At 39.1% G+C, this 12,887-nt stretch overlaps 1 protein-coding gene across 5 annotated transcripts in view; it reads left to right on the top strand.

The window, feature by feature from the left end:
* The window catches only part of zgc:91999, a 31,853-nt gene extending 20,792 nt beyond the window's left edge, over nucleotides 1–11,061 (top strand). For 2 of the 5 annotated variants that reach the window (XM_073940263.1, NM_001003498.1), the window contains 4 exon segments: nucleotides 2,915–3,035; nucleotides 3,759–3,832; nucleotides 10,156–10,235; nucleotides 10,482–11,061. In XM_073940263.1, coding sequence (XP_073796364.1) covers nucleotides 2,915–3,035; nucleotides 3,759–3,832; nucleotides 10,156–10,235; nucleotides 10,482–10,594 — 388 coding nt within the window. In that variant the 3' untranslated portion in view covers nucleotides 10,595–11,061. 5 annotated transcript variants of the gene reach the window in all.
* The last annotated feature ends 1,826 nt before the right edge of the window (nucleotides 11,062–12,887 follow it).

Below are 12,887 nucleotides of genomic sequence, written 5' to 3'. Positions count from 1 at the left end.
GTGGATGGATGCAGGCTCTGGCATCATGGCGGATCGTGGCGACTCCCCCGGGTTCTGTGGGATGGCTCCCTTCAGCGCTTTCCCTTCCGGTGGTGAGCCCCGCGTCCCCTGCTCCTCCCCATGCTGGGAGACGGCAGCAGGCAGATCCTTTCCTCGCCAGCCTCAGCCTCACTCTGGGCAGACGAACGGGTTTCTCGCCCACTCGGGTTAACTCTCAAACACTCGCCCCCTCTCTCATCGGCGAGGGCATCTGGACAACGCGTCCCTCCTTCTCCCGGGCTTCGGCACCACTGTAATAAGGTTCCCGGCCCTTTGGCCGCCGGGAAGGAGGAGGCGGAGAACCGACGCAGTTTTAAAATGATTTTCTCACGGAGACTGCCGTCAAACTGAAAGCAAAAGTAAAATATGTCCGGGCCCGGTCCTCTCTCGGCTTCCTCTGCCATCGTTCCTCCTTTTATAGTCCAGAGCTCCTTCCGTGGGATTCGAGGCAGGTGCGCACCGCAGGTGTATCCACTTACGCGGTGGCCTCACTCCGTTCCCACGGCTCTCGGCCATGCCCCCTTGCCACATCTTCGTTTTTATAAACAATTAAATAAATTTTATAATTTTTTTAGTTTGTCAGAGTTACAAACGGTTCAGTTTCTTAAGTCTGAATGCTTTTAAAACCCTCACACTGTCACAGGCCTCAAAAAACACCTGCGAAATGAACATACAACATCACAATATGACTATTCCGAATGATCTCGTTGCGATATCGATGATGAAACGATATATTGTGCAGCCCTACTTTCAGCTTTCTGAAGTGGGTAATATTACTGTTTGAGCATAAACAAGTCACTCTACAACAATAAGCACAGTTTCTAAACAAACTCAGTCATCTCCAGTGTTGTCCTGAGTTTTTTTAAAGACACCTATGGTGAAAAATCTACTTTTAAAGCTGTTTGGACAGACGTGTGTAGGTTTAGTGTATAGACCGTCATATTGGGATGATATAAACACACACAGTCCTTTTTTTTAAATTTAACAACATAAAAACGGTGGCGCAATTGGAGCGGTTTTTAGACCGACCGCAACTTGGCGTAGGAGAGCGGTCTACCTGCCCACCAATATTGATTGACAGGCGGGCATTAACATGTCTCTGTAGTAAGGCATATAGGGCTCTATTTTGACGGTCCATGCGCAGAGAGCAAAACGCAGGGCGCAAACGCTTTCAGGGCGTGTCAGAACGCATTTTTGCTAATTTACGGATGGGAAAACCTGCTTTGCGCCAAGGCGCATGGGCTAAAAGGCTTGAGTTTATTTTCTTAATGAGTTGTAGGTGTGTTTTGAGAATAAACCAATTAGAGTCTCATCTCTTATTCCCTTTAAGAGCCAACTGCGGTGCGCCAAGAGCGCATTCGCTATTTACAGGACGCAAAGTAAGTCTAGGTGGAAAAATTTAGCATTTCACAAGCAAACAGTTCACAGTTAACAGTTTTTTAACAGAAAACTGTTAAACAGAGCATCTACTGCTCAAGAATGAGAGATAATGGATCACTTTCACTTTCACTCTTGGATAGGGAAACCTTTACGCACAGACATCAATTAGCCTATAAATAATTCATTTCGTTTGTTAAGCACAAAGATTTGTTTCAAAACTATTTCTAAATTCAGTTCTAATTTCCAGCAAACGAATAAATGAATAATAATGACCAAGTGTGGTCAAAATACTGAGTTATTTCCAAATACACCTGCCATGCCCCATATGGTCTAAAACCTGCAGGTGGACAAATCTAAGCTTGTTTTTAATCAAACAAATATAAATATGGATATATTAAATAATACTGCTAATAATAATAACATTATACAAAAGCAAATTGTTATGAATGAACTGAAAAAGCCTCCCGAGATGAAGAAGACATAAAAGCAGTGATTTTTCATATTTATGTAGGCTAGAAAATAATATGTTTTGTAATATTTTAATCCTTTATATTAATATCCTATATCTATTCTTATTATATCCTATATATATCCTTAATATTTACATTTTTTCATATGTTAAGATATTTGCCTATTGCTCTCTTGTGTGTATTAAGCAGTGCGTAAGCGAGGCGCAACTCTGCGCTGGAGTTTAGACCGGGTTAGTTTTGGTCTAATGAAAAATCTATTATAGTTTCTCAAAATAGCAACGCGCCAGCGGTCCGCCTCAGAACGCCTTCCTTTTTAGACCAGAACGCCTATGGGCGCACAAATGAGCGCTAATGCATTTGCTATTTAAACAGCGCAGCGCAACGCCTCAAAACAACTCTTGCGCCAAGCTGAAACTACCAAAAGACTACTGCACTGCGTCTTGCTCCACACTGCGCCGTGTGTATGATAGGGCCCCTAATCATATCAACAAGACAGGACGATCACAAAGCAACCGGGAATAAAAGTGTTATAAAGGTCTGTTCAGTTTGCTAGGATCATCAATCATCTTTAAACGTGATCAAGAGTGAGTTCATGAATCCTGAATCCAGCAATCGATTTCTGATCCGTGTCAAAACAATTGGTCTCAGACCACCTCATTCCACGCTAGACTGAAACAAACTCTGGAGCAGATTGATTGTATGGAAAAAGCAATACGATCCAACGATTTTAACCCCTGTTTTAGAATAAAACAATAGATCTACATGTATGAAAGCACCATAAAAAACTTTAATATTAACTATAATCAAGCTACCTCTAAATAAATAGTGATGCTTTACTTTTTCAGTTCACAATAAATATTTAATTGCAGTAATTAGTTACAAACTTCATTGATGTACATTACTTTCATGTCTCATTTCAAAATGGTTTCGAATACGAGTGTAAATGTAAAGAAAGTCATGCTATAAGCACTGAAGAGGGATGCTTGCTGTGGTGTCAGAAAGTGTGTTTTATGTGTGTGTTTCAGTATAAAGGCAGTCTACAGTGAGCTCCATCACACACTCATGTCCATCTCTGAAGCTGAAGATCTCCGCTGGTGGAAGAACAACCATGGGCCCGGGATGCCTACCGACTGGCCTAAAATAGAGGTGTGTGTGCCTTGAATTTCTAATCTTATAGCACTAACAGCACATTTTGACATTGTGGATACATATTTTTGCTCCCCATGAGGATAAATCACACAGAACTCATTATTTTTCTAAATGTAAAACTGCAAGGGGTGGCATGGTGGCTCAGTGGTTAGCACTGTGGCTTTACAGCAAGAATGGCACTTGTTCGAGTCTCAACTGGGTCAGTTGGCATTTCTGTGTGGAGTTTGCATGTTCTCCTTGCGTTGGCGTGGGTTTCTTCCAGGTTTTCCGGTTCCCCCCACAGTCCAAACACATGCGCTATAGGGGAATTGAATAAACTCAATTGGCCGTAGTGTATAAGTGGGTGTGTGAATGAGAGGGTATGGGTGTTTCCCAGAACTAAGTTGCAGCTGGAAGGGCATCCGCTGCGTAAAACATGCTGGAATAGTTGGCGGTTCATTCTGCTGTGGCGATCTCTGAACTAGAGACTAAGCCAAGAAAAATTAATGCAAAACTGCAGATTGTTTGCTCTGAGAGTTTGGTTAAGGGGAAGGGTTGATAGAGGGGAGAGAATATACAGTCTGTACAGTATGAACATCACAATGTCTATGAGATGTCCCCATAAAGACTGATTCTGGCTTATTATTTTATTAGTTATTAGTTGAAAAATAGTGTTTTGTCTTCTGAAATCTTTTGTGTGTGTGTGTGTGTGCGTGTGTGTGTGTGTGTGTTCTGATGCAGGAATGGAACCCTCCAATTAAAAAGCAGAAACCAGGAAAGAAACCAAAAGCCCACAAAGGAACCGAGGACAAAGCGTAAGCACACACACACACACACACACACACACGCACACACACACACACACACACACACACACACACACACACACAAGAGCATGCTCACAAACACAAATGCAAGCACACACACACACATGCGCTCACACATAAATGCACAAACACACACACACACACTCTCTCTCTCTCACACACATACACACGCACACATCCCCATAAGCGCACAAGTGCTCATACATGACATTATACGAATATGAAGCCAAAAAGTTTTCAAAATTAAATAAAAAAGAAGCTGAAATGATGACAAAGAGAGACATAATTATGGAAGTTAAAGTGATAGTTTTTACAAATATTATTATGAAAATTAGATCATTAAAATCAGGATCTAAAGAGGTAAATGATAGGACAAAGTGCTAATTATGACAAAATCACATTCATAAAAGTCAACATTTAAATTATGAGCTAAAATGTCACAGTGAAGTCCAATCTACCAAAAACAACCATGAAAAAAAATGTCAGATTTATGAGGTCAACAAGTCCAACCTGACAAATATTAATTATGCATAAAATGTCTGAATTATGGCGCAGTGTGTAGCACAATCGCCTCACAGCAAGAAGGCCACTGGTTCCAGCCTCAGCTGGGTCGGTTGGCATTTCTGTGTGGAGTTTGCATGTTCTCCATATGTTTGCGTGGGTTTCCACCGGGTGCTCCGGTTTCCCCCACAGTCCAAACACATGCGCTATAGGGGAATTGGGTATGCTAAATTGTCTGTAGTGTATGAGTGTGAATGAGAGTGTATGGAAGAGCATCCGCTGCGTAAAACATATGCTGGATAAGTTGGCGGTTCACTCCGCAGTGGCGACCCCAGATTAATAAAGGTACTAAGCTGCAAATAAAATGAAAGAATGAATGAATGTACGCATATATATGTACAGTATTTATTCTGCATATATTGCTAATCATTTGCACTAAATTATTAACTCATTTATTGATTTTCCTTTAGATGAGTCCCTTATTTATCAAAGCTCACCACAACGGAATGAATCGCCAACTATTCTGGCATATGTTTTATGCAGCGGATGCCCTTCCAGCCACAACCCATCTCTTGGAGAGATCCACACACACAGTCACACACACACACTACGGACAATTTAGCCTACCCAATTCACCTGTACCGCATGTCTTTGGACTGTGGGGGAAACCGGAGCACCCGGAGGGCAGGGAGAACATGCAAACTCTACACAGAAACGCCAACTGAGCCGAGGTTCGAAAAAGCGACTCAGCGACCTTCTTGCTGTGAGGTGACAGCACTACCTACTGCGCCACTGCCTCACCCGAGTGCTCATTTATCTATCTATTTTAAATCATATGTGAATGTTGTCCTCTGTCTGGTGGCAGTGTTTTCCCAGATTTAGAAACGGTACTGTAACACGTGCATTACAACATACTGTACATTAGTGCGTGTTTAAATATTTAAGCTTGACATAATGAGCCATGCTCTAATTTGCAGCGTATTGTAATATATTCCAGATCTCCATATTAATTTGTCTTGAAGTACTGTCATTAATCAGCTCAGGGGATATTTATTAGTTACATTTTGGTTTCCCGTTCGCTCGTGGTTTCATCTCCTAACTGAGCCGTTTTTTTTTCCCACACAGAGTGCTCAATCACAGTGTGAAAGGTAATATTAATTAAATCAAGTTAATTAGAAAGGCATTGGAATGAATCAGATGAAGAAATGAAATGTGTAAGTATGGAGCACTGGCAGCAATTAGAGTGTGGAGTCTCTTTGGGTTTCTCCTCCAGAATCAGGCTGAATGAGGACTGATTGTCAACCGCATTCACAAAGGTGAAGTGTGTCATTTTCCAGAAGGTGTGCTGAACTATAGCGAACGCTCAGCTTGACCTTCATTTCCGCTGTGATGAATGAACTGAAGCTGATTTCAGAGCGACTGCTCGTTTCATCAGCCTCACAGGACTGAAGAGATGTTTTACTCAAAATGCATTAAAAATGTACAATAATAAAAAAAAAAGACCCATTTGTTTCTGGCATGATAGCTGGATGGCTGAATTAAACATGAGGTCATGTGACTGTATTGTAGCGTTCTGCTGTTTAAAACGCTTAATGCATAATGCATACTGATTTCAAAAATAGTATGCAGTATTTAGTGCATGCATAAAACGGTGCATAGAATGGATTATTTAAGTGTCTTTATTTCTGACAATATTTCAGCACTGAAAATACAAAACACGAATAACTTTTTAGTGGAATGTATTATAACATACAGTTGAAGTCAGAATTATTAGCCCCCCTTCGAATTTTTTTTCTTCTTTTTTAAATATTTTCTTAATGATGTTTAACAGAGCAAAGAAATTTTCACAGTATGTCTGACAATATTTTTTCTTCTGGAGAAAGTCTTATTTGTTTTATTTCGGCTAGAATAAAAACAGTTTTTTTTATTTTTTAAACCACATTTTTTTTAGCCACAGCCATATCACCCTGCAGCCCAAGACCGGTTACTCACTGAAGCTAAGCAGGGCTGAGCCTGGTCAGTACCTTGATGGGAGACCACTAGGGAACACTAGGTTGCTGTTGGAAGTGGTGTTAGTGAGGCCAACAGGGGGCGCTCAACCTGTGGTCTGCATGAATCCTAATGCCTCAGTATAAGTGAAGGGGACACTACACTGTCAGTGGGCGCCGTCTTTCGGATGAGACGTTAAACCGAGGTCTTGACTCTCTGTGGTCATTAAAAATCCCATGGCACTTCTCGTGAAAGAGCAGGGGTGTAACCCCGGTGTCCTGGCCAAAGTCCCTCAATCAGCCCTTACGATCATGACCTCCCAATCATCCCCATCCACTGAATTAGCTCTATCACTGTCTCTCCACTCCCCCAATAGCTGGTGTGTGGTGAGTGCACTGGTGCCGTTGTCCTGTGGCTGCCGTCGCATCATCCAAGTGGATGCTGCACACTGGTGGTGGTGTAGAGAGACCCCCCCTCATGATTGTGAAGCGCTTTGGGTGTATGGCCATACACAATAAATGCGCTATATAAATACACATTACATAAACACTGTTTTAGGGTCAATATTAATAGCCCCTTTAAGTTATATTTTTTCTCGATGGTCTGCAGAACAAACCATCTGTAACCCAGGGAGTGACACTGACAACAAAGGTGAGGATCCACATGCAGGTTTATTAGAATGCTCAGGCAAGCTGTGGTCAATACAGGAGCAAACAGATGTAGGAGGGCAATCCAGAGTCGTAGTCAATAGGCAGGCAGATGGTCAGAGACAGCAGGAAACAGGATTAAACAAACAAAACAAAGCAAAGGTTCAAAAACACGGCAAGGGAAACGCGTTGTAGTGTCACTTAACAGCTAACAAGACTCAGCAAAGAGTAGCTGCATCCCAAATCACATACTATTATGAGTACTATTATATGCCATTTTGTAGTATAAATAGTGTAAGTAGTGTGTTCACACGGAAAACTCTAAAAATAATAAGAGCACTTCAATCACCCGGATGATGCACTCATTCAGCTGTTAAAATGAAGTGTGTAATGATGGACACTTCACGCACTCAACGACCGCAGGTTTGCATACATAGCGGAAGGGGCGGAGCTATCGGACGCACATGTTGAATAACTTTATTTATTTTGGATGGTGAAAGCAAAATTCTCATACAAGAGTGATTGTAGCGCCTCCCGATGGAGAATGCGGCAATACTCACGGCAGGTATTATTTGATCATTCGGTCGTTTATTTCACTGATTGGGCAACCGTCAAACGTCATCAGGGAAACGGTTTGAATTTCCGCTCAGTAAAAAAACATTAGTGCTCCATTTGGGACGACACTACATACATATACTATCCTGTTGAGTGTGTAAGTGCATAAGTACATAGTGCATGAGTGCATAGTGTATAGTGTGCCATTTGGGATGCAGCTAGTGTCTCTATATATGTGTGAGCTCTATATATGTGTGTGTAATCAGTTTTGAGCAGCATCAGCTGTGTGTATGCAATCAGTCAGGACCAGGAACCGGTTGTGTGTGTGTTGCATGACTGAATATGTAGTCCATTTACAAACAGATTTGTAGTCCTATGTGTGCGTGAGTGTTTACAAGCGACCTCTGGTGGTTAGTTCGCTGGTGATCATGACACCATCGTTATGCAATAACTTGCCTAATTACCCTAACCTGCCTAGTTATCCTAATTAACCTAGTTAAGCCTTTAAATGTCACTTTAAGCTCTATAGAAGTGTCTTGAAAAATATCTAGTCAAATATTATTTACTGTCATCATGGCAAAGATAAAATAAAGTTATTAGAGATGAGTTCTTAAAACTATTATGTTTAGAAATGAGTTGAAAAAATCTGCTCTCCATTAAACAGAAATTGTAGAAAAAAATATACAGGGGGGCTAATAATTCAGGGGGGCCAATAATTCAGGGGGGCTAATAATTCAGGGGGGCTAATAATTCAGGGGGGCCAATAATTCAGGGGGGCTAATAATTCAGGGGGGCCAATAATTCAGGGGGGCCAATAATTCAGGGGGGCTAATAATTCAGGGGGGCCAATAATTCAGGGGGGCCAATAATTCAGGGGGGGCAATAATTCAGGGGGGCCAATAATTCAGGGGGGCTAATAATTCAGGGGGGCCAATAATTCAGGGGGGGCAATATTTCAGGGGGGCCAATAATTCAGGGGGGCCAATAATTCAGGGGGGCTAATAATTCTGACTTCAACTGTATATTGAAATGTATTATGAAATGTGTTATTGCATTATAATTTATTTAAACTAATTAAATGTGTACCAATAAAATGTTTTTAGAATGTTTAAAATGCAGAATTGGAAGTATTTAATACTGATATTATTTGAATAGAATACCTGAAAGTGGAAACGTCTACAGTAAATTGACTGGCTTTACTCAAGACAATTTCTATTTTCTTTTATTTGAATATTCAGAAATATATTAATCAGAATTAAAGATATAATTTAGTTATTTTTCAATAAAAGCTAATTGAACATCATTGAATCGGCATAAACACTGTACATACACTTACCAGGTAAGATTGTTTTATGTGTTTTGATTCATGAAAATATATTTTTTAATATAATATGAGATATTTATCAAATGATTCTTGCTCTAAATATGACATTTAAAAAGTGTCCCCTGTAAATTAAGCTTTACAATCATCGGCCACTTTATTAGGTACACCTTACTAGTACCAAGTTGGACCCATTTTGGGATTCAGAACTGCCTTAATCCTTTGTGAGAAAGATTCAACAAGATACTGGAAATATTCCTCAGAGATTTTGCTCCATATTGACATGATAACATCACGCAGTTGCTGCAGATTTGTCGGCTGCACATCCGTGATGCCAATCTCCCATTGCTCTATTGGATTGCGCTCTGGTGACTGTGGAGGCCATTTGAATACAGTGTTGATGTTCAAGAAACCAGTCTGAGATGATTCACGCTTTATGACATGGACTGTCATCCTCCTGGAAGTAGCCATCAGAAGAAGGTCATAAAGGGATGGACATGATCAGCAGCAATACTCAGGTAGGCTGTGGCGCTGACATGATGCTCAATTGGTACTAATGGACCCAAAGTGTGCCAAGAAAATATCCCACACACCATTACACCACCACCACCAGCCTGAACCATTGATACAAGGCAGGATGGATCCATGCTTTCATGTTGTTAACGCCAAATTCTGACCCGACCATCCGAATGTTCCAGCAGTTGGACAGGTGTACCTAAAAAAGTGGCCAGTGTGTGGAGTTTGCATGTTCTCCCTGTGTTGGTGTGGGTTTCCTCCGGGTGCTCCGGTTTCCCCCACAGTCCAAAGACATGCACTGCCTAAAACAAATGCTGGATAAGTTCGTTCCGCTGTGGCGACCCCTGATTAATGAAGGGACTAAGCCGAAAATAAAATAAATGAATTAATATATAATACATAAATACATAATTTATTGGCTGAGAGATGAAAAAAAAAAGATTTAGAAACTAGAAAGAGAGGGCATGATAAAACAATCTACAGTGAATTGGGTCCAGTATTTCTGCTGTACAGTGAGAATCTGCTTTGCAAGTGTTGAATTTTTAAAACAAGAACAGGTAAAATTAGGTTAAGTTAAAATATTATTTTGTGAAAAATGTCTTGTTACCAGAAATGAATATGAACAGCAACTCTGATGTTGGGGCTGAAATCAGGATTGATAATAATTGTAAATGTGGCGATATGAGTTACTGAAAGGGGAAATATATATATAGGCGACATATATATACATGTTGTCTGTGATTGTTTTTATTAAAGCTGATCATATTTATGTTGTCCTGAAGTGTGATGATTGGAGGTGTGCGGGTTCGAGCGCTGTACAACTACACCGGAGAGGAGCCTGATGAGCTCTCCTTCAAATCAGGTGATGCTTCAGTCCTGCTGCGGTCACGCTGACTGTCTTTACATTTAAACAGACTAATTAAATTTTCATTTAATGTGAATACTTGAGTGCAAAACTGGAACTTTGAAAAAACATTGCGAAAAAGCAGCTTATGGAATATTCTTGCGTATGCAATATTTAAAAGGTTTACGTAATAATGTTTTCATGATATTGCAAAAATATTCATTCAATATTACAAAATATCCAACATGTTTCTCTGTCCTGCAGGTGAAGAGTTCCTCAAGGTGGAGGATGAGGACGACCAGGGCTGGTGCTGGGGCGTGAAGGAGGGCGGAGCCGAAGGGTTTTATCCAGCAAATTACGTCCTGCCTGTCAAGTGACATCATCAATCACAGCTGAGGCACAACAGTGGTTATTTACAGTTATGAGAAGCACACACAGTGGCAGTGAAGACGTGTCTGAATGTCATTGCATCTCAGAGTGCTGTAAGTGCATGCTGAAAGAGAAACTACACTTCATTAACTGCAAAGAAAGTCATGCAAGACTGAAAGAGTATTATGTGATCAACTGTTTTATTTACATCTGAACATTATTTTTATGCAGTGCTCCTCTCAGAATTAACTTTTCTTCTGACTTTTTCATCATATTGTCATGTAAGAGTTTACTTTTTTGGCTTGAACGTGTGTTTGTGTTACGTTTTCACTATTTATTTTCCAATTGCAATGACATTCAGACATTTTTACATATCAAAATCTTTTTGGTGGCAAACAATTTCAGTGCCAAAAAAATTAAAAAGATCTAACTAATGTTTCGATAGACCAAAATAATAAAAAGAGTTGAAATTCTGCTCGGTGGGTGAAACGTTTACCTCTTTATTTAATAATATAAGATGCCATTAATTTTAATTAACACATCTTTTCCACTTATGCTTTTGGAAATCCTCCAAAAGACCGGCGAATGATTCAAGCTGAGTTCAGAAACGCCCTCTTTGTAATTTATATATTGCTTAATGAAGGGTTGTACAAAAACCAGTAGGAGCTTGTTAGAAAGATTACAGGGCACTGGAGAAAGAGCCTCCATTATCATCAGAGCCAAATCCATATTATATTTCACCTGCAGGGGTTTGAACTTGACTGATTATAGCTATAAATAACATTTCTGTGCATCGATCAGCCCTGACACCAGAGATGAGCTCAACGTCCACGACTGAATCAGAACAGAGAATTTACCAGGTAAACAGCATTGAACAGGTAAATACACTGTAGCAGTCTGACATTAATCTTGGAAAGACAGGGACCTCTGGTGGTGGATCTGAAATCACAGCTCTGATGTTGTGCACTTTTCCCACAGTCAATACTCAGTTCTGTCCTTTTGGGTTTTTAGTTTTTTCTGTATGTAGGGTTATCATTTCGTGCATAATAAGTACTCTTAATGTACAGAGCGATGTTTCTAATTTGGGGGTTTAACCTGGGATAAATACAGTAAAATAAAATCATTTAAAACAGCTTTTTTCTTTCCATCAAATTTCTCTGTTGTTTTGTATTTTTCGAACACAGAAAAACATGCCGTAGACAATCAGCATACTGTATAGCGAAGTGCAAAGATATACATGTAATAACCAATATAGGTTGTCAAATAGAAGTATTAATAAAAGTGTCTGCAATAACAATAATAGTGTCAATAAAAGGAAAAACAGTAATGTAAGGACATACAAAACAAATAAAAATAATAAAATGAATGTATATATATATATATATATATATATATATATATATATATATACACACAAAATGTATACAAATAAAACAAATTTCCAAACCAAAAAAGGCAATAAACCAAATCTGTATTTAAGATTAAGCAAGGGTAAAATTAAGCCAGTTAAAAATGAATATATGAAAGAATGGTAATGGACAAATAGAAATAGGTATTTAAATCCGTGCTGAAAGAGGTCTACAACAATGAAGAAAAGTTATTAGAAGCCCAAACAGGAAACCTTAAATTACTATAAAAGGGAAAAAAATTGATAAAATTAATAAAGAAGAAAATAAATAAATTACAATTTTTATTATAAAAAAAAATCTGTCAGAAATATTAGCCCCCCTTTGAATTTTTTTTTTTCTTTTTTAAATATTTTTTGTCTTCTGGAGAAAGTCTAACTTATTTTATTTTGGCTAACACAAAAGCAGTTTTAATTAAAAAAAAAACATTTTAGGGACAAAATGATTAAAATTATTATGATTAGAAATGTGTTTAAAATCTGCTCTTTGTTAAGCAGAAATTGGGAAAAAAAATAAACAGGGGGCTAATAATTCTGACTTCAACTGTATGTATGTTGAAGTCAGAATTATTAGCCCCCTTTTGATTTGATTTTATTTTTTTTTATATTTCCCAAATGATGTTTAACAGAGCAAGGAAGTTTTCACAGTATGTCTGATAATATTTTTTCTTCTGGAGAAAGTCTTATTTATTTTATTTCGGCTAGAATAAAAGCAGTTATTAATTTTTTGAAAACCGTTTTTGAGACAAAATTATTAGCCCCTTTAAGCAATTTTTTTCAATAATCTACAGAACAAACTATTGTTATACAATAACTTGCCTAATTACCCTAACCTGCCTAGTTCACCTTATTAACCTAGTTAAGCCTTTAAATGTCACTTTAAGCTGTATAGAAGT

This window comes from Danio rerio, chromosome 24 (genome assembly GCF_049306965.1).
Source record: "Danio rerio strain Tuebingen ecotype United States chromosome 24, GRCz12tu, whole genome shotgun sequence".
Taxonomy (NCBI): Eukaryota; Metazoa; Chordata; class Actinopteri; order Cypriniformes; family Danionidae; genus Danio; species Danio rerio.
This window is presented reverse-complemented; position numbering and strand designations above follow the sequence as displayed.